The sequence below is a fragment of the Eriocheir sinensis genome, chromosome 57 (assembly GCF_024679095.1).
Source record: "Eriocheir sinensis breed Jianghai 21 chromosome 57, ASM2467909v1, whole genome shotgun sequence".
NCBI lineage: Eukaryota > Metazoa > Arthropoda > Malacostraca > Decapoda > Varunidae > Eriocheir > Eriocheir sinensis.
In genome coordinates this window covers 9,879,513-9,902,173 of record NC_066565.1, presented here as the reverse complement: position 1 = coordinate 9,902,173, position 22,661 = coordinate 9,879,513, and the positions used below count along the sequence as shown (strand labels likewise).

The 22,661-nt window shown below is 42.1% G+C and overlaps 1 protein-coding gene and 1 long non-coding RNA gene across 17 annotated transcripts in view; both read left to right on the top strand.

Annotated features, from left to right (window-relative positions):
* The window catches only part of LOC126984856 (gastrula zinc finger protein XlCGF46.1-like), a 91,757-nt gene that overhangs the window by 4,286 nt on the left and 64,810 nt on the right, over window positions 1-22,661 (top strand). For 7 of the 16 annotated variants that reach the window (XM_050839081.1, XM_050839083.1, XM_050839078.1 and 4 more), the window contains exon 2: window positions 8,023-9,489. In XM_050839081.1, the coding sequence (XP_050695038.1) occupies window positions 8,178-9,455 (1,278 nt within the window). In that variant the 5' untranslated portion in view covers window positions 8,023-8,177 and the 3' untranslated portion in view covers window positions 9,456-9,489. Of the gene's footprint in view, window positions 1-8,022; window positions 9,490-10,145; window positions 10,228-22,661 lie in introns of all 16 variants that reach the window. The other 9 variants (XM_050839091.1, XM_050839092.1, XM_050839090.1 and 6 more) reach the window with 6 other exon arrangements.
* Window positions 16,377-22,249, top strand: LOC126984865 (uncharacterized). Its single transcript, XR_007738082.1, has 2 exons — window positions 16,377-16,430; window positions 21,981-22,249. It is a non-coding gene; the product is annotated as an uncharacterized LOC126984865 (long non-coding RNA).

Below are 22,661 nucleotides of genomic sequence, written 5' to 3'. Positions count from 1 at the left end.
TGCGCATTTTGGATATTACTGACTTAGGAACTAGTTTGTAGGGTGCACTGCAAGGCAGGTATGAGGCTCAGTCTGTGCATAGAGGCGCTTGTGAAACAATAACAATGGACTTAGAAAATCCAAGCCACCTAACTCTATAATTAAAGAGGCTTGGCCCCCTGGCCCCTCCCCAAGGGAAAACGTATACGAAAATGCATTATAATACTAATTCTTTCACGTGCTAAATTACTACGAATATTGGTTTGGAGTGGTGATCCTTAAGTTTTGCCCTTTTCTAATTTAAATCCATTACTGCGAGTTCTATCCTGCTGGCTAATTCTCAGTACTTTACTTATATCGCCTTTGTTGTAACCCTTGACCCATTTGAATACTTCTATCAGATCTCCCCGCACTCTTCGGCTCTCTAGTGAATGTAAGTTTAGATGTTTCAGCCTATTTTGATATGGGAGGTTCCTCAGCCCCTGAATCATCTTGGTCATCCTCCTCTGAACTGATTCTAGCAAGTTGATGTCCATTCTGTAGAGGCAGCTCCTTTGACCCTAAGCTCCCGTGTATCTAACCCCACCTAATATCGCTGTCCATGAATTTATCTAGTCTATTTTTGAATCTGACAATTGTATTGGCACTCACCACGTGACTGCTAAGCCTATTCCACTCATCCAGCACCCTGTTTGTAAACCAATTTTTGCCTGTGTCCCTGTTGAATCTGAATTTATCCAGTTTAAACCCATTACTTCGTGTCCTACCCGGTTTTTTTTACCAACAAAACCTTTTGAATGTCTCCCTTATTAAAGCCCTTCATCCATTTATAAACCTCGATCATGTCTCCATGCACCCTTCGCCTTTCTAGAGAATGCAAGTTTAACTGTTTGAGTCTTTCCTCGTATGGCAAGTTTCTCAACCCCTGAATCATCTTAGTCATCCTCCTCTGCACCGATTCTAACATTTTGATATCCATTCTATAGTAAGGTGACCAGAACTGAACCGCATAGTCAAGATGAGGTCTAACTAATGCTAAATATAGTTTGAGGAAGACTTCGGGGCTTCTGTTGCTTACGGTCCTTGAAATAAATCCCAGTACCCTATTTGCTCGATTTCTAGCTTGAATGCATTGTGCCCTTGGACGGAGATCAGAGCTCACTAAGACCCCTAAATCCCTCTCGCACCCAGACCTGCTTATGAGAGTGTCATTTAAGCAATAGTTATGTGAGGGGTTGTTCCTACCTACACTCAGAATACTGCACTTCCCTACATTGAACTCCATCTGCCATTTATCCGCCCAGTCATACAATCTGTTGAGTTCACCCTGGAGAATACTAGCGTCCTGATCCGACTCAATTACTCTACTGATCTTGGTATCATCTGCAAATTTACTAACATCACTACTAATTCCTGTATCTAAGTCATTAATATAAATAATAAACAAAAGTGGACCTAATACCGAACCTTGTGGGACCCCACTCGTAACACATCCCCAGTCAGATCTTTTACCATTGATTTGCACTCTTTGGTTCCTATTGCTAAGCCACGCCTTGACCCAGTTCAAAACTTCACCCTCTACTCCGTGAGCCTGTAATTTAAGCAACAGTCGTTGGTGAGGAACTTTGTCAAACGCTTTACTAAAATCAAGATAGATTACATCATAATTTTCATCTCTGTCAACTGCCTCAAATACTTTATTGTAGAAGGACAAGAGATTGGTGAGGCATGACCTACCTTTTGTGAACCCATGCTGCGAGTCGTGAATTAAGCTACGTTTCTCTAAATGCTCCCGAATGTTCCTGGCTATCATGGACTTCAGCATCTTGCCTATAACCGATGTTAAGCTAATTGGGTGATAGTTTGAAGCAATTGACCTGTCCCCCTTTTTGAAAATCGGCGTCACATTAGCTACTTTCCATAGGCTCGGCACATAGCCAGTATTTACCGACAGCTTAAAGATGTCGGTTAGTGGGTCACTGAGTACATCATCTAATTCCTTTAATACCCTCGGAAATATCCCGTTAGGACCTGGCGACTTGTTCTTCTTAAGCTTATCTATCACATCCTGAACTACTTGCCTGGTAATGATTATATCCCTCAACTTATCGCCATCCCCGCCCTCGTACACCTGAACCCTTTCCGGTATAGTCGTTCGATCCTCCTGTATGAATACTGAAAGGAAGTAGTCGTTCAACAATGTGGTCATATTTTCTTAATTTTCTACTAGCTCCCCTGTGTTTGTTTTCAGCGGTCCAATTTTCTCCCATGTTTTTGTTCTATACATCTGAAAGAAGCCCTTAGGATTACTTTTCGCCTCATTTGCTACTTTGATCTCATAGTTCCTTTTTGCTATCCTGGTGTTTTTCTTAACTAATCTAGATAGTTCGACGTACCAGCCCCTGAGATGTGTTTCACCATTCTTTATTTTCTGATAAACTCCCTTCTTTAACCCAATCTCGTGTTTTAGTCCACGAGTCATCCACTTAGGATCATTGTTTTCTTTTCTAAGTGTTCACTGTGGTATATGCTGTCCTTGCCCCTCTACTATTACTCTAACTAAATTATTGTAAGACATTTCTACCTGGTTCTCCTGGCTCTCCAATCCACAGTTCTGGCCCTCATGAATCCCTAAATTATCCCAGTTTACCCCTTCAAGATGTCTTCGAAGCCCCTCGTAATTTGCTCTTCTGAAATCTGGCACTAACACTGGGTTTGGTTCGCGGGTTACCGCCCAGTCTAAGCTAAAACGAACCGTTCTGTGGTCACTATTTCCTAACTCTCCGCCCACCTCCAACTCAAGTAGCAAGTTCCCATTATTGGTTAGGACTAAGTCTAATATGTTATCTCCTCTGGTAGGTTCAGTAACTACCTGCTTAAGGAAATTATCTTGTATAACTTCAAGAAAGTCCTTGGCTTCCAGGTCACCCACTAGGTCTTCCCAGTCTATATTCCTATAATTAAAGTCCCCCATTACGCAGACATTTCTACTCCTACTCGCCCTGCCAATCTCCTGTAGTAATTTACTCGTGTCCTGCCTGTTAAGGCTGGGTGGCTTCCTAGAGTTAGTTTTTCTTTCCCTTTGTAAACGTCCACCCAAACTGATTCTGAATCCATGTTAGTTTTGACTGAATTGTCAACTAAACATTTAAGTGAGTCTTTAACATATAGCGCAACTCTGCCTCCCTTTCTGCCCCTTCTGTCTTTGTGAAACATCTGATAACCCGTTATTTCAAATTCTGATCTAAAATTTCTATTGGCAGTGTCTATCCATGTCTCAGTGATCGCTATTATGTCAAAATTTTCTGAACAAGCTTCACCCCTTAGTAAGTCTGTCTTGTTTCTGAGGCTCCTGCTGTTAGTATAGAAGATTCTTAGCCCGCCCTCTGTTACTCCCCTATAATTACTTCTAAGCTGCCTGGTTATATTATGAGCTAGATGTTCTCTTCCATTACTCCTCCCATTGCTCCCATTACTCCTTCCCCCCTCGCCTATACTAAAAAATCCCTCAGGGTACCAAGTGCTCGCTCAAGGGAGTCTGAGAGAGCCTTAACACCCTTGAACGTCAAGTGTATCCCGTCACGGGCGTAGAGGGCGTCGTTGCCAAAGAAGAGGTCCCAATTGTCGACGAACAGCCATTTGATGTTCCTAGCCTCATAGCACTGCACTTTTCAGGGTGGAACTCCAACAACCACTTCCCCGACCAATGTTGCATCCTGTAGAGATCTTCCTGCAGGCTAACACAGTCCTCTCTCTTACCAGTTTGTCTGAAGACCTTTGTATCGTCAGCGTACAAAAATAATTCGCTGTTGAGTACTACATCTGGTAGATCATTTATGTACATAATGAACAACAGTGGTCCAAGCACTGAGCCTTGGGGCACTCCACTAGTAACCATTTGCCAGTCTGATTCTTCTCCATTTACTATAACTCTGTGTTTTCTCTCTGTCAAGAATGCTGCTATCCAGTTTAAAATGTTGCCCCTGATGTTATAACTTTGTATTTTCTCAATTAATCTCCAATGTGGAACTTTATCAAATGCTTTAGCAAAATGGCAATATGCAACATCCACAGCGCTACCTTCATCCAGATACTGCGTCCATTTGTCTAGCACGGTAATAAGCTGCAGCACCGTTGATCTGCCCGTCATGAATCCGTATTGTTTTCTGCTGAGTAGTTGATAATTCTTCAAATGCTCTAAAAAAATTTCTCATTATGGTTTCCATTATTTTTCATATGACACAGGTCAAACTCACAGGTCTGTAATTACCTGGTTCATTTCTGTCGCCCTTCTTATAGATTGGTGTGATGTTCGTGATTTTCCAGTCTTCAGGTAACTCATTGCTCTGCAGCGACAACATGAATATCTTCCTGAGTGGCGGGGAAATTATTCCCTTCACCTCTTTTATCACCCGTGGGTGCAACCCCTCTGGGCCTGGAGACTTATGACGTTGCATTTTATCGATCACTCTTTCTATAGCATCACATGTAAATTCTATGACTGGTAAGGGAGGAACATTCTTAATATCAACGTTGGGTGTCATCCCATCAGGTTCCTCGGTAAAAACAGCACTATAGAAGTTCGCCAGCACCCTCACTTTTTTGTTCGTCGCTTTGTGTTTTGGCTGTTTTTTCAGTATTCGTATAAAGGTCACATTCGCCCACTGATGACTTAGTCTTTGACTGTACGTACTTCCAGAATATCTTAGGGTTTGTTTGGACATTCTGAGCCATGGTCTTCTCGGTGTCCTTAATAGCATTTATAGTCTCCTTTGTAACTTGATTACTTAATCTCCGGTAATCCTCTTGCATTTGTATATATTCACTTGACCCATGTATGCCACCATCCTGCATTCTTCTCAATCTATTCCAATATCGTTTTTTCTTCTTGATCTTTGGCCACAGTCTTCTGTATATTTCCAAGCCTTTATTTGTCCTCTTCCTGAGTGTATCTTTACCTCTGAATTCCCTTTGAGGAATACACACTTTGACAGCCTCTAATAACTTCGGCTTAAATCTCCTCCACATTTCATGTATGTCGTGAGTATCAAGGTATACGTCCCAATCAATTAATAGCAGTCCTTTTAATTGATCAAAATCCGCTTTTTCATAAAGATAAATTTTACTTTTGCACTTCCTGTCCTGTGATTCTATATCACATTTACAACTAACACATCCGTGGTCACTCTTCCCAAGTGGGCTTGTTATCTCTAAGTCCCTCAACGTTGTGTCATCATCAGTGAATACCAGAGCTAATATGTTCCCAGCACAGGTCCCTCTGAATCTGGTGATCTCCTGTATGTGCTGAGTGTAAAAACAATCCCGGACCTTTTCTAGGAGACTCAGGCTAAGGCTGTCCTCCCCAGATTTGCATGTTAAGTGTCCCCATTCTGTATTAGGCAAGTTGAAATCTCCAACAATAATTTTGTGCCTTGCACTGTATTCGCTGGTTTCTTGTAGTAACTTCAGTATTTTCTCGTTATTTTCATTATCACTGCTTGGGCTCCTATAAATAGACGTGATCAATAGTTCCTCATTTTTACATTTGATCTTAACTGCTATATACTTGCAAGCTTCCTCTTTCATCTGGATAATGTCATAGGCTATATCCTTATTTATATATACTAACAGTCCTCTTCCCTTATCCTCAAGTGCTAGATTTTTTCCAATGCTCTCATACCCTTCAAAGTTATTATACTCCGCAATGTCTCTATCAAAACGATGATTTTTTGGTTTGACTTCCTGTAACGCTATCACATGAGGGGGTGTCTGTAACTCTTCAACTTTTGCTCCCAGCTCCACTATCTTATCATTAGTTAATACATCGACATTACAAAGTAACACATGAAAGTCTTTTTTACTTGACCCAGATGTACATATTTTATTTTGGATTATGCTTGTGGTTCCTCTATCTCCTTCCTCCACCTTTTTACCTTCAGTATATGCCGGTTCCAGGGACTTCCTCTTCATCATCGTTCATCATTTCATCGACGCCTGCTCCTAGGAGCTCCCACCAAGGGATGGCCACGGCAGAAGAGCTTCCAACGTTCTCTATCCAGACACTCCCTCCTTGCTTGCTCAAAGTTTCTCAAAGATCTTTCCCCCCTCTCCCCAACGTACTCTTGCACCCTATCCCTCCATTTCACTGGAGGTCGTCCTCTAGCATTCCCTCCCTCTATCTCACTCACATACACCCTTCTGGTCATCTTACTCTCCTCCATTCGCTCCATGTGGCCAAACCACTTTAAGGTCTGTCGCTTCACTTCTTCCACCACTCCACACTTCTTCCCTTCACCCCTGTGACACATTCCAAAATGCTCGTACACATTTTCATTACTCATTCCATCCATTCTACTCACACCACAAGTACTCCTCAAATAACTCATTTCCACTGCCTGCACTCTAGACCTCTGACCTTCATTCCAGGCCCATGTTTCACTTGCATATGTGAGGGTTGGTACTATTATTGTATTTCTCAAATCCCCCTTTACTTCCATGCTCACACTTCTGCCATTCATGATTCATCCCAAAGACCCTACCACCTTTCTTCCTTGCAATGCCCTTTCTCTTATCTCTCCCTCCATACCACCATGCTTACACATAACTGATCCAAGGTACTTAAACTCATTGACCTCCTCCATTTCTTCACCATTCAGAGTTATTTTGCATTCTTTTTCACATTCAATTCCCACTCTATATGGGCATAAAAAATCTACAACCTCACTTCTACTTCGCTCACAAACCGTCACTTTACTTCTGTTGACATTTACTTTCAGCTTTCTCCTATTACAGACACTATCAAAAACACTGACCAAAACTACATAGTAGTTTCCCGAATCTTTCTCCTCGACGTTTTTCTTTCCGGCATTTGCTCTGAGTTCCTTCTCTCTTTTCCTTTCCTCAATGGTCATATCATGAGACACACCAACCGTCCTAAATATTTCACCTTTGGCATCTCATAATCCTTTCTTTCAAGGATCCTCTCAGAGTCACCACTATGAGCCTTGGTAGGCTACTCTGTTCTGTTTCTCCCTTGTATCTTCCAATTCGTCTTATCTCCTCAATATCACTGTCCAAACATGTCAAGCCCATCTCACTGCATAATTCTATGAAAATTAGCTTGTCATGCTCAATGTTTCAGACCTAATTGCCAAGTTCATGCCCTCTTTCACCTTCTCTGGGATACCATACAAGACAATGTTGTTTTTCCTGTCTAATCTATTTTGTACTTGATTGGTAGTTTTATCCAACAGTTCTTTACCATTATGAGCATTGAGGAGCCCAAAAGCAGTAGCTCCTTCAGTACTAGACCCACTGCAAACCTTTGATGCCTCTGTCTTCAAGACATCCCTGTAGGATTTTGCCAAATCTTCCTTCACCTCTGCACTCACTTTGTTCCTCGTGTCGACTGTTATATCAACTGTTTTGCTTTCCACTGCTTCATTAATCACACTCTTGACTTCCTCCCCAACTTTCTGCTTGACTTCATCAATCCTAGATTTGAACTCACTGTTCACTTGAGACCTGATATCATCTCTAATTTCCTCCTTCAGATTCTTGACATCACTCTTGATCTCCTCTAAGGCCTCAGTGGTTTTAGTTTCCAGGGCATCCATACGTCTTTCTACTTTATCCTGTCTCTTGGATGTGTTGGTTACTTGTTTGAACAATTTCCCGCAACAATATCGCATTTGGTACAATACCAGTGAATCTTACTTACTTGATTGCTGCTCAGGAAATTATACACTGCCTCAGTGACCTCCTCACACTTTATGTGGTGCCACATTTCACATAGTTCACAGCCTAGAGCCTTGTCTTCCTCACCAACCTTAACCTTACAGACTGGGCATGTGTCTGTTTGTTTATCTGCGTCGCTATCGTCTGCCCCTGTCAGCTGATCATCCCGCCCCAGCCGCAAGGCTTGTTTTGCCAGATCCAACAGTATCCTTGGTTTTATGGCCGCCTGCTTACTAGACGGATTATTCTTCGAACGATTCATTCTTCTGGCAATATTACTATTGGAGAATTCCTTCACTTTTACAGAGCTCTCACGGGCACGTCCACCCTCGACCACGACCACGGACCCTAGGCCGCCGGTGTGTGGAGGAAAAGAGAACAAGGAAAGAACGAGGACAACAGCAACACACTCAGCTTCCGCAAAGGTTGGGGCCGCCTCACCTGCAGGGCTGGACAGCAGCATGAGTGGCCAGGACAAGCAGGAGCAGACTGCTGCAGGGGGCAGGAGGGTCAGTGGTCACCAGATGAAGCAACTGGCTGCTGGCAACTCCAGCAACAAAGGAGAGAGGAAGTTTGTGTGTCTGGAGTGTGGAAAAGAATTAACCACAAGGCATGGCCTCAGATATCACACCCTTACACACACTGGTGTGAAGAACTATGAATGTAAGGAATGTGGGAAACAATTCATCCAGAAGAGTACCCTTGATAGACACACCCTTACACACACTGGTGTGAAGAACTATGAATGTAAGGAATGTGGGAAACAATTCATCCAGAAGAGTACCCTTGATAGACACACCCTTACACACACTGGTGTGAAGAACTATGAATGTAAGGTATGTGGAAAAAAATTCAACCGGAAGGGTAGCCTTGATACACACACCCTTACACACACTGGTGTGAAGAACTATGAATGTAAGGTATGTGGAAAAAAATTCAACCGGAAGGGTAGCCTTGATACACACACCCTTACACACACTGGTGTGAAGAACTATGAATGTAAGGAATGTGGGAAAAAATTCATCCAGAAGAGTGACCTTGATAGACACACCCATACACACACTGGTGTGAAGAACTATGAATGTAAGGAATGTGGGAAAAAATTCATCCTGAAGAGTCACCTTGATACACACACCCTTACACACACTGGTGTGAAGAACTATGAATGTAAGGAATGTGGGAAAAAATTCATCCGGAAGAGTGACCTTGATAGACACACCCTTACACACACTGGTGTGAAGAACTATGAATGTAAGGAATGTGGGAAAAAATTCATCCGGAAGAGTACCCTTGATAGACACACCCTTACACACACTGGTGTGAAGAACTATGAATGTAAGGAATGTGGGAAAAAATTCACCCTGAAGGGTAACCTTGATACACACACCCTTACACACACTGGTGTGAAGAACTATGAATGTAAGGAATGTGGGAAAAAATTCATCCTGAAGAGTACCCTTGATACACACACCCTTACACACACTGGTGTGAAGAACTATGAATGTAAGGAATGTGGGAAAAAATTCATCCTGAAGGGTAACCTTGATAGACACACCCTTACACACACTGGTGTAAAAAGTCATGAGTGTGAAGAGTGCGGGAAGAGGTTCAGTGTGAAGCAGGCACTCAATCGACATGTCTTCAGGCACTATGGCCTTAGAGAGTTCAAGTGTGATGTTTGTGGAAAGCTCTTTAAGACAAGGCATGACATTGCCAGGCACATGAAGATCCACTTCTGAAGTGTGTCTGCCTACAGTAGTTATAGTGACCAAGGTAGGGAAGGGGATGGGAGGGAGAGGAAGGGGAGGAAGAGGAAGGGAAGGCTGCAGTAGGGAAGGGAAGGCTAGCCCAAGAACGGGAAGGGAAGGAAAGGGAAGGCAGAGCAAGGGAAGGAAATCCCAAGGAAGGAAAAGGGAGAGTAATGTGGTGTGGCTGGGTATGGTGTGGTGTGTGGTGTGACTGGGTGTGGTTTGTGGTGTGGCTGGGTATGGTGTGGTGTGTGGTGCGGCTGGGTATGGTGTGGTGTGGTGTGGTGTGTGGTGTGGCTGGGTGTGGTGTGGTGGTGGGTGGTGTGTGGTGTGGTGTGGTGTGTGGTGGTGTGGTGTGGTGGTGGTGTGTGTGTGTGTGGTGTGGTGTGGTGTGGTTGGTGGTGTGGTTTGGTTTGGTGTGGTGTTGGGTGTGGTGTGGGTTGGTGTGGTGTTTGGTGGTGTGTGGTGGGGTTTGGTTTGGTGTGGTGTGGTGTGTGGTGCGGCTGGGTTTGGTGTGTGGTGCAGCTGGGTTTGGTGTGGTGTGTGGTGTGGCTGGGTATGGTGTGGTGTGGTGTGTGGTGCGGCTGGGTATGGTGTGGTGTGGTGTGGTGGCTGTGGTGTGGTGTGGTGTGGCAGGATTTGACTGGCGACTTTTTACCTCGCTGTTGGTGGTGTTTGCAGAAGGACAAGCAGGACCCAGACGGTGACATCATTATGAGGCTTGAGTACGGTCTCCTGAACTCCTCGTCCCTGGAGCTGATTGGTGAGTTGGCGACCCTGTTTTTTCTTTGTTCGCATGTCTCTCTGTCTCTATCTCTGGTTGTGGCTTTTAATTGATGGGTCTGTCTATGTCTGTGTCTCTGGATGTTTTATTTGCTTCTCATTTTCTCTCTCTCTGTCTGGGTCTCTCTATGTCTTTGTCTGTCTCTGTTTTTCTCTCATTTTCTCTCCCTGTGTGTCTCTGTCTCTCTGGATGTTTTATTTGCTTCTCATTTTCTCTGTCTGTCTGTCTCTGTCTCTCTCTGGATTTCTGTAGCTTTTCGTGATGGTTGTTTTTTTCTGTTTTTATTTTCTCTGTGTCTGTCTATGTCTTTGTCTGTCTCTGTTTTTCTGTGTCTCTGTGTCTGTCTATGTCTTTGTCTGTCTCTGTCTCTCTCTGGATTTCTGTAGCTTTTAGTGCTAATGGTTGTTTTATCTACTTCTCATTTTCTCTGTGTCTGTCTCTTTGGTAGTATTGCTTTCCTTCTCTTTCTCTACTTATCCCTGTTTCATTTTCCTCCGTTCTCATTTTTTGTTCTCTTTCTGTTCTTATGTCTTATTTTTTCACCGTTTTCCTTTCATTCTTTTCCTTTTTCATTTCTCTCTTCCTCTCCTTGTCTTAGTTTTCCCTTTTCATTTCTTCTTCTTCCTTTTGCTGTCTCATTTTCTCTGTGTCTGGCTCTCTGGATTTCTGTAGCTTTTATTTATTTATTTATTTTTACAACAAAGGAGACGGCTCAAGGGCAACAAAAAGTGCATAGAAAAAAAAGGCCCGCTACTCACCGCTGCCATAATAGACGAAAGTAAAGAGTGGCCAAGAGAGAGGTCAATTTGTGGTGGAGAGGTGTCTTGATTTTGGGAAAAGATGTCTTCATAGTTTGTCTATTTTTGATCTGTTGCTCTGTCTGGAAAGCTGGATTTTCTTATAGCCTTCTCAAACTAATGCTTCCTCTACATAGTTTGTCTATTTTTGATCTGTTGTCTGTCTGGAAAGCTGGATTGTGATAACAAGGGAGTCAAGTAAAAAAAAAGTATTTTTTTCCCTGGGCCAGAGCCAATAAGCGCTTTTTCATGTATTTCAATACCTTGAGTTTAGCGCCATACCTTCGGAACGAAGCAAGCGGGAAATTTGAGAGGGTACTGTATTCTTTTTTCAAAATTAGCTTCCTCTTCTCCTTATTTTCACATATTCATTTCTTTCTTTTTTATATATGTCTCTGTTATTCTTATTTGGTCTTTTCTTTAAATTCCTCCATGCCTTACTTCTGTTTTGTTTTTCTGTTTCACACCTCCTCCCAAACCATGTTTTCTCTCCTTTAGCTTTTACTGTATAGTATGGAACATCTATCTCTACTCCTTTGTTGTAGATATTCATAAAAAGGTCATATTTCTTTTGAATGTTAGTACTCCTCTTCATATCACTCTAGTCTACCCCAGGGAAGAAAGTCTTGAGTCCAACGTAATCTGCCTTTGCTTAGTTTTTCCTTTTTTCCTTATATGCCTCATCTCGGTGTTCACATCCTTCCAAAGTTTTCATCTCTAATAGCTCATGGTCGCTCTTTCTCAAGGGGCACTCATGACTGACTTCTTCATCTAGCTCAACATTTTTTGTGAAAATTAGGTCTAGTCTTGATGGTTGGTCATCCCCTCTCAGCCTTGTTTTTCCTTTGACCCACTGCATCAACAGGTTATCTGTTGCCAGCTTCAATAGTTTACTTCCCCAGGTATTTTCTTCACCCTCCTTTGCATAGTCTTCCCAATTCACCTCTTTGCAATTGAAATCTCCCGCTAATATTATTCATTCATTCATTCATTTCATCGACGCCTGCTCCTAGGAGCTCCCACCAGGGGATGGCCACGGCAGAAGAGCTTCCAACTTTCTCTATCCAGACACTCCCTCCTTGCCTGCTCAAAGTTTCTCAAAGATCTTTCCCCCCTCTCCCTAACCATTTCACTGGAGGTCGTCCTCTAGCATTCCCTCCCTCTATCTCACTCACATACACCCTTCTGGTCATCTTACTCTCCTCCATTCACTCCATGTGGCCAAACCACTTTAAGGTCTGTCGCTTCACTTCTTCCACCACTCCACACTTCTTCCCTTCACCCCTGTAACACATTCCAAAATGCTCGTACACACTTTCATTACTCATTCCATCCATTCTACTCACACCACAAGCACTCCTCAAATAACTCATTTCCACTGCCTGCACTCTAGACCTCTGACTTTCATTCCAGGCCCACGTTTCACTTGCATATGTGAGGGTTGGTACTATTATTGTATTTCTCAAATCCCTCTTTACCTCCATGCTCACACTTCTGCCATTCATGATTCGTCCCAAAGACCCTACCACCCTTCTTCCTTGCAATGCCCTTTCTCTTATCCCTCCCTCCATACCACCATGCTTACACATAACTGATCCAAGGTACTTAAACTCATTGACCTCCTCCATTTCTTCACCATTTAAAATTATTTTGCATTCTTATTCACATTCAATTCCCACTCTCTATGGGCATACAAAATCTACAACCTCACTTCTGCTTCGCTCACAAACCATCACTTTACTTTTGTTGACATTTACTTTCAGCTTTCTCCTATTACAGACACTATCAAAAACACTGACCAAATTTTGTAGGTCACTTTCATTTTCTGCAATGAGCACCGTGTCATCAGCAAACAGTATTGAATTCAGTACCCACTTCCTTCCCTCATCGAACAGTCATACTCCAAATTCTCCAACTTTGCCCTTCATTTCTCTAATAACACCGTCCATATAAATATTGAATAACCATGGTGACATGACGCACCCTTGTCTTAAGCCCACTTTTATCTCAAAATGTTCACTTGTTTCTCCAGTAATTTTGACACATGCAGATGCATCCTCATAGAAAGACTTTATTGCACTAAGCAGTTTTCCTCCCACACCATAAATCTTTAAAACAATGCAATCCAATCGACTCTGTCATAAGCTTTTTCCAAATCCATGAAGGCAGCGTATAGTTTCTTTCCTTTTGCTATTATTTTTCTACTACCATCCTGAAGGCAAATATCTGATCCACACATCCCCTTCCTTTCCTGAAGCCTCCTTGCTCTTCACTGATTTTCTTCTGTAAGTCTTGCACCCTCTCTATTATGACTTTTCCATATACCTTTCTGGGTATACTCAGGAGACTTACACCTCTATAGCTCCCACATTCCCCTCTCCTGCCCTTCCCCTTGTAAACTGGGACTATGATGGCTTTCATCCAGTCTGCTGGCACCCCCCCCCCTCCCCCCTCCCATGCTACTTCAAATATCTTGACCATCTATTTCACGACTTCATCTCCTCCACACTTCAACATTTCTGCTGTGATTCCATCAATTCCTGCTGCCTTTTCGTTTTTTAATCATTTTATTGCCTGATTTACCTCTTCATATGTTATACTTCTTTCTTTATATACCTCCTCTACCTCTACTCAAAACTGCTGCTGTTACAGCTGCTGGACGTCCATCCTCAAAATTAATTAATTTTTTGAAATATTCTCTCCATCTCTTTCTCAGCTTCCCAGTCTTTCAGCATCTTTCCATTCTCATCCATAACTTCATTTATTATTATAATAAATATATAAATATTACCTTTCTACTATTCTTTATTTGGTCTGTCAGTGCCCGTACTGTTTCTTCCAGCATAGTGTTGTATCTTACTTCATTCCAACTTTTGGCTTTAGGGGGACATAGGCTGTTATTATGTTATTCTTCTCCACCCTGTACCACTACCTGCACAGCCATCACCTCCGCACTTACCATTTCCATGTCTCACTTCAGTCGCTTTCAAGTTTTGTTTTGTCATTGTCATCACCTCCTCCCTTTCCTTCTTTCCTATCTTTTCTCCCAATGTTGTACTTGCTCTTTCCCTCCAGCACAAGTTCCAGTTATTTTGCAAGGTTTGTTTCAACTCTACATATCATATCTGGATCACTCTCCCTTCAATAATCATTAGTTTTTTATTTTTATACAAGACCATCTATGTTTGTGTATGCAATCCTTAACCCATTTTATCCCAATGTCCTCATTTGAGGACACCTGATAACAATTTTCACATGTTATGAAAACATATATAAGTTACAGCACAGAATAATGATTCCTTCCTGACGTACATAAAGAAAAGCTTAAGGTTTAATGACATCTTTATCTGACTGTAGTTTGACTCTGAAACTGGTGAACATTTCTGCCTCAAAATGCACTGCATTGACTAGGCTGTGCTGACTTTCTCATTCATGAGATGAACTATTATTTTGCTGTGTTTTATTCTCAAGAAGATGCAATATTATTCTCATAATACCCCAATAAATTATCTTAAGTAGAAAAATAATTATTGATATTACAAAATGTCTGTCCTCAAAAGAGGACACTGGGACGATATCGTGGCAGCGCGTGTCACAACACGTTCAGGATGGTGCATGCTGTAGAGCGGACTGAATCCCAGTTCCTACGCAGACCACCGCAGGATGCTTGTCTAATCAGCCGCAGATGTTGGTAATAAGGCACATGATATGATATATAAAAAAAATGTGTGCGTGTGTGTGTGTGTGTAATTCACCTCTTGGTCTGCTGCGGTTCTCTCGAGACAGCCAGCCGCTCACGGAAGAGCACAGAGCTCGTAGTACCGATCTTTGGTAGGACTGAGACCACTCCACACAACACACCACTACAACGAGGTAACAACTCATTGCCTGACGTCGCGTAACTACTCACTGCTAGTTGAACAGGGGCTAAACGTGAAAGAAGACAAATCCAACTTACCTTCACCCGGCCGGGGAATTGAACCCTGATCCTTCTGGTTGTGAGCCAGACGCTCTACCCCTGAGCTACCGGGCCGTGTATGTGTGTGTGTGTGTGTGTGTGTGTGTGTGTGTTCACTCTTTTATATCGTATACTTGTTGACTTAGGTATTGCTCACTTGAGTGCTGCATTGAGCTGCTGTATTGCAGATGGTGAAAGCTACCTATTCTGCACTGACAATAGATGAAGCACATGCCTTGTTGTGTGAAAAGGGCGCCGAGGAGAGTTTGAAAAGGGCGATGTGATTATTGGACCACCAGATGCAGATGAACTGACTGACGAAGAGGATGTCAGTGGTGATGTAATTGGTGAAATATCTGTTCAAGATGTACCAGGTACACTAGAGGTTCATGTGGACAAAGATGTCACTGAGGAATGTGCTGTATAGAAAGATAAACCCACCAGAAAAAAAAGGAAATTCTGTGATCATTTCAGCAATTTGGTATATTTGAAGAAAGCATTTCTGTAGGTGAAAATTCATAAATTCCTGCATGAAGGAAAGGATCAGCTTGATTTGATAACCTTCAGAAGAGAGATTTGTGTTCCACACTTGAAGCTGGGTGATGCAAATGGAAGACTGGGAAGGAAAAGCTGTGCCCCTAGCCCGTCCACAACAATGGTTGATGCTCGCTATGATGGAAAGGCCCATGTCATTGCAAAGCGGAGAAGGAAAGACGGTGCCAAAGGAAGGCGTTGCAGCACTGCACAAGTATTTTGTTTTGTATTGATTTTACTATTGATATACACATGGCAGAACTGTTACTATAACAGGTACATTTTACTTTTAGTTTTCATTATAATAGTAAACTGCGTGTTGTCAAAAGAATAATAGAGTATTTTCATGCTCCATATATATGAAAAAGAATATTACATAGTAATAGTTTTCTTTCCTTATTTTCCCAGTTGATATGATATTGTCCCAGTGTCCTCTTTTGAGGACAGCTGATTTCAAGCTTATTAAAGGAAAATAAAAGCTAAGACCATTATGTTGCATCTTTCTTTAACCAGATGAATGTAATTTAATGAAAACTACCAAAAAATACTAAAAGAAAAGACCCTTGAGATTTAATAGGTTAAAACTTTCTTCCCTTCTCCCTTTTTTCCCCCTCGTGTGTGTGTGTGTGTGTGTGTGTGTGTGTGTGTGTGTGTGTGTGTGTGTGTGTGTGTGTGTGTGTGTGTGTGTGTTACCCACATTACTAACAGGCAGATGAATGGTGGCTGTCTGCTAACTTATATTCTCTAGTCAGTTTTTGTAAACAGCTCTCCTTGAAGGTCTCAGGCAGCAGCCATCCTCATGATGATGCAGCTCCCTCAGCCTACCGGGCGGCGCTGGAGCTGGGAACACACCCACGCCTCCCCCAACCCAGCTGCAAGGGGAACTTGCTGAGGTGAGTGTGTGTGTGTGTGTTGACCGATTTATTTCTTTATTATTATTTTCTAGTCTTTGGTACCGGTAGGCATAGCTGGGCATGATAACAGAAAACCTTATTCCCGATAACTGATAATGAAAAACGTCAACGGCGATAACCGATATTCGTTAACTAGAGACACAAATATAGGTGATAACCGATACCCGATATAAATCCACAATTCCCGTACTAGCTAGCGATAAGTCCGATAGGCGAAAACGATACTATATTGATATTTCAGATAGAACAACATTGATGAATTCAAATTTTCATTATCTGTATTTTAGGAAACTTACAAAACCTTAAAACCACACGTTGACACGTACATATGGACGGTAATACTAGAAATGTTTGAATTGTGTTGTGTTATTTGGCCTCCACCGTCAAAATTGTTTACAAACACTGGTCTCTCAACGGTGCATGCTCAGACCAGCAGCGTAGACCTGTATAGTCTCACAAAGCTTGTAAACTGTTAATTGCTGGAAGGCTGAATCAGACATATAGTACATTACCATCCTCGCTGTTACTAGAACGACACTCTGTACGAGTTGTATTTATATGTACAGAGTGTACGTCGTTCTAGAAACAGCGAGGATGGTGGTACTGTATGTTTGATTCAGCTTTCCAGCAACTCTTAATGTGTTAAAAAAACATTGTGAGACTGTACAGGTCTACACTTAATGGTCTGAGCATGCGCAGTTCACGAGAGACCAGTGTTTGTAAACAAAAGTGCCAGCTTTTGACGATGGGACACCAAATAACACAACACCGCCAGCTTTTGACGATGGGACACCAAATAACACAACACCGGGTGCCTTCAGTATCATGGCATGCTCACAAACGAATATGGAATATCAAATTTGAGGCAGTGAATAATCATTTTTAGGGACAAAGTTAAATGATTTTTCTTTGATATATTGATTTTTGAGTAGCATAAAAAAATAACCTAGTGTTTTAATTTTCATGATCTAAGTATGAAATCTCATCACTGAAGATATTTCATACCCCGAAGTTTTTTCATACAACACCGGGCCACGCATGCAGTAGGGAGACGTTTTTTCTGAGAGGCGTAAAAAAAGTAGCGATTATCGCTAGTTTGGTTACAAAAGTAACGAAGATATCGATATATATTTAAATAAATAGCGGATGGTCGATAATCCGATTTTGTTATCAGCAATAAAGTATCGCGATAACTTATCACGATAACGCCCAGCTATGCCGGTAGGCTTTCGTGATGGGTCCTGATGGTCGGTCCCAGCCCATCACGGTGCAGGCAATTGTTTATAGTGGCGCTGTCTTGCTTGCTGTGCCCGAGCTCACCTGTGATCCCATTCAGAGCGAGACTCAGAGTCTGGATTGGCAGGAGGTCTTGAGGGCAGCATGGGGTAGTCTGGCCACCGGGCGCTAACTGAAATATCCCATCTTGTGGTGGTGGGTGGGGCGCGAACCTGGGACCTCCTGAATGCGGCGCTGGTATGCTAACCGCTCAGCCACTGCCCCTCCATGTCATGATTCTCCTTGTTATGTTCCTCATAGAGTTTCCTTAAAGCCTTATAATATGTGCTGGATTTCCTTGTGTCAAAGATATATATTTTTTCCCTCAAAATAGGAATAGAAAAAAATGGCAGTGCATATTGAGATAGGTAACTGTATGTGTTTGTGTGTGTGTATATATGTGTGTGTGTGTGTGTATGTGTATATATATGTGTGTGTGTGTGTGTGAGTGTGTGTGTGTCCCCGTGCTTTACGATGGCTGAATTTATGATCAAATTCCTATCTGCTACAGCAAACCCATGCTTTTAGGAGACAGCGACATAATGAATTTTGGCTTTAACCCTTTCAGGTCGCATATAGGTTTTTGGGTCATACCTTTGAGACGCATTTTTGGCCGAAAAATCGGGTCTTGCAAATATGGAAAAAATCATTATTCTCATGCATAATAGAGTGTTACGCATCTACTGTAAAAAATTAAGGTCTCTACTCACCCTGGAAAGTGGTGCAATAACGAGGGGAAGTTGGTTTCCTGGTGGTACGTTGTGCGTTGTTGAGTATTGCCATCTTAGCGGGTGATTATTTTCCGCCGCAAGTTGTGCAGGTGTTCTCACTAAATTACACAGAATTTTTTGCCTGATTTGAACTGCAATTGCTCAGAGCTGCTCACGAATGTACTAGGGTAATTATTTATCACACTTTTGTATACATTATATTCACACAAATAATATAAAATATGTTTTCAGAGTGTTTTCTTGATGTACACACTATTATTATCAAATTCAACATAAAATACTGGCTTCCTTCGCAATAGAACACAACAAAATGAGTTTTTTTTTTTGTTTTTTTTTTGAGAACAAGAAATAAAATGAATGTAGTTTTCACTAAATGTATCAAAACCAACATAAATACTTGCTTTCTTTTCAATAAAACAGAACAAAAAGAACTGCTCATCACTGCTGAATTTCAGTGTAGTACCTTTAGCACAGGTAAAAAGAATTAGTCTCTTGCCTGTCTACCAACTAATAGACAGAGAGGGAGTGGTAATCCCTAATGCATACACCTACACAACGGTGCGTCACATTCTGCACACTTCCACTTTGTCGACTCTTGCTTTTATGACGACGCTTTGTGTTAGTGCATACGAAGCACTGAAGGATACCTTTCTTTCCTGTGGCAGTCGGAGGTATCGCGATCAAGTAATGCCTGGACATATACTCCCTACACTCCAGACGATCTGGTCTGTGTCCAAGATCAGAAGCTGGGCGTCCATGATAGGCTGATGTAGATGTCCCATATTTTTCTAGCATTTGGTACACCAGTTCATGCACGAAATCTTTCAGGGGCATCCTTTCACCAGTTTTCATCAGGTAGAAGTTGTAGGCATTCAGCACTGAGATGTCAGTCAAGTGAAAGAAGAGTTTTTTATACCACTTCACAGATTTCCTTAGACATTCCACATTTCCTATTTGCATGTCAGCTTTATCTATCAGTCTCATGTAATCTTTCACAACATCAGGCTTGATGACAGGGTCTTTGGTCTTAGGGTCAATTTTTCCTGTATCTTGTAGCTCACCCTTATGGAATGTAGTCAGAAGGTGAACATCACGCTTGTCCTTCCACTTTATGGCTAACATGTCTTCTGTTTTTTGACGAGCACATGTACCTCGGGCAATGTCGAGAAATTTTGGCATGCCCTTCCTGTTTGGGCCCACTGTGCCACAAGAACCAGTCCCATTGTCATGAAGAAACTTGCAAAGGATGGGACTGGTGTACCACCTGTCAGTGTAAAGCAGGTGGTTCTTGTTCAGATAATTATCCAGGAGCGTCCTCACTACTGCACCTGACATTCCCAGGGGGTCGTTTGGGGATATATTGTCTGTGGTTGCTCCTGTGTAGACAAGAATTTTCATCACAACACCTGTCTCACAATCACACACCACAAATAATTTTGTCCCAAAACGGTGAGCCTTACTTTTTATGTACTGTCTAAATGAAAGCCTGCCTCTAAAAAGTACCAGGCTCTCATCAATCACAAGTTTCTGAAAGGGAGTAAAATATTTGGTGAAGTTCACATTCATCATTGTGAAGAGTTCTCGAATTTTGCAAAGTGAATCACTCTTGTCCTGTGAGGTGTTGTCAGCAAAATTAATGAATTGCAGTAAGAGCTGATACCTATCCCGTGACATATATCTTGGAAAGACAGGAAGGAAGGTCATGCTGTCTTTCTTCCAATAGTCACGAATAGCATGCTTTTTCACAAGGGGCATCAGCAGCGTGAGAGCCAGAAATACATGCATTTCTTGGGAAGTTGTGTCTTTCCACCTCCTAGCTCTTGAGAAGGGTGACAAGTTTGTGAAACCACCACAATATACAAAATACTTATTAGTTTCACAAACAATCAGATCTATGACAGCATCGTCCATAAACAGCTTGAAAAAATCTAGGATAGTGGAGTCATCTGTGATGCCACTAGCGTCAGAAATTCCGCTTGATGCATTATCAAAATCATACACATTTGGAATAAAATCATCACCATCTGTCCATGTAAATGCAGGCTGTTGTCGCGTGCGTGGAGGGCAGGCAGGAGGCGTCGTCTAGCACGCTGCGCATCACGTGTGGGAGGAGGAGGAGGACGAGGAGGAGGCAGTGGTGGTGGGCTGGGAGGCTGATACGAAGCATCAGATGACTGTGTCTGCCTCAGAATATGAGTTTTCACTTTCAGTGCTGGACACATCAGGTGCTATCTCATCAATATTTTCCTCCTCATCTGAGTATTCATCTCCAGATGCTGTAATCATGGCAATAGCATCTGGTGTGCTAACAATTATGGGCCTTTTTTTACGCCACTTTCTGGCGTAGCAGGCGGCTGGGGAGGTAGGGGGCCACGAGGTGGAGGGTCGAGAATCACACATCTTTCATGACAGACACGGACTGAGGGTCCCATACAATCCTCCTCCTTTGTTTCAGTGCGGTTACCTTGTAATGTTTTATGTAAACAATAGCGAGAGGAAGTCATGAGCGTGGATACACATGCCCATATATGGTAATATCCGACATACGCATTATACTACCACTAAATGAATTATATCTGGCATATCTGCTCTCTAACAACAAGATTTTATCAGTACGTAGGTGATGTCAGTAAATAATGCACAAATAGCCGCTAGCGACGTCTGGAAATAATAATTTGTGAAAAATGGGCATTTGATAACTTACGTGTGATTGCCATTGTGACTATATTTTCCTAACCACACAACTAGTGACGCGTCCCATGAGCCGAGCGAGGATGGGAGAGTGTCAGCTGACCACAAGCAGCAGCTTTCTCTCTCTCTTATATATTGTGTACACCTATCACTTAGCAGAGTGCAGTTTATGGTATATGTTAGCACAATGGTGTGCCTCTTTTTTTTTCCAGGATTATTTCCCTCACTAGTAAAAGAATTGCTACATTGACATGCATTGCTTTATTTTAGGTTTTACTGTTTATCTGATAGGGTTTGATGTGATTAACAAGAGGGATAATTTGATGGGCTCAGTGTCTGCAGAGCCGCAGGCAGCTGTCCACCCATACTTCTATATGAAATTTCACTTGGAAATTTTATAGCCATTCCAAGACAACTGAAAATTAGGAAAAGACTTGTGAAAATAGTTTAGAAAACCAGTTTGCAGAGCACATTAATTACATTAATCTTAACCAACTTTAGCACACACAAAAAAATAAAATAGCAATCTTGGAGGGTAGGATGATGGGGGCAGTTCCCCCCTAATGTCAGGTAGTCATACATATGTAAATGATTTCAATATTTGTGTGTGTGTGTGTGTGTGTGTTTTCACTTAGTAATATTATTTATATCCACAGCACATTATGAATTTGGCCAGACAGAAGACCAGGTAAAGATCATGCAGGATGGAATACTATAGACATCAACATCAGACGTGTAGAGGCTGAGAATGCTGGACAGGCCTTTGTCCTGCAGTGGACTAGTAATGGCGGTGAGTGGGTGACACAAGGTTTGAACACCATCTTTATTGCAGAGTGCAACGATGGCAGCCTATAGACACCTTCACAGAGCGACTCACTGGGAGAGAGGAGAGAGGTGGCCGCCAGGAGGCAGACCTGTACATTGAAGACCCGTGGGGATCCCTTTGTACTCCGGAGAGGCGTTCATGCATCACAGCCCCAGAAATGAACACAGCTTTTATTGTAGAATATAATTAAAATCTTACATTGTATAGAATTCAGGAAATCAAAATAACTAAGATATTACTTATATATTTTTTCATTAAAATTTACACAGCCTTTTCATGTGCTCATTTCTTGAAACCAACACTGATTATGTAAACATTAACTTATATCAATGGAAATATTATAAATAACACTAAATGCTAACACAAATTATGTTAATAATAACCTGAACACCAGTTTGATGGAAAAGCAGAGGTTAGCATCCCTGACTACAAATCTGCAGGCCTTGGTCCAAATCCCGGCCCAGGCAGTCAGCATGCAACCCACCCAGCTGTTCATCCTTTCTTTCAGGATGGTCGGTAAACGGGTACCTGGGGAGACTTGGGACAGGTAAACAGTGGGTAACACGGATGTTGCATGGGACCTGTGTTGGGTTAATTAATGGGTTCTCTTCTAGTTGTATAAAAACAAATATATTATTCTTTCTGATGCACATCTTAAGTAATACCGTAAATTGTCTCTTTATCAAT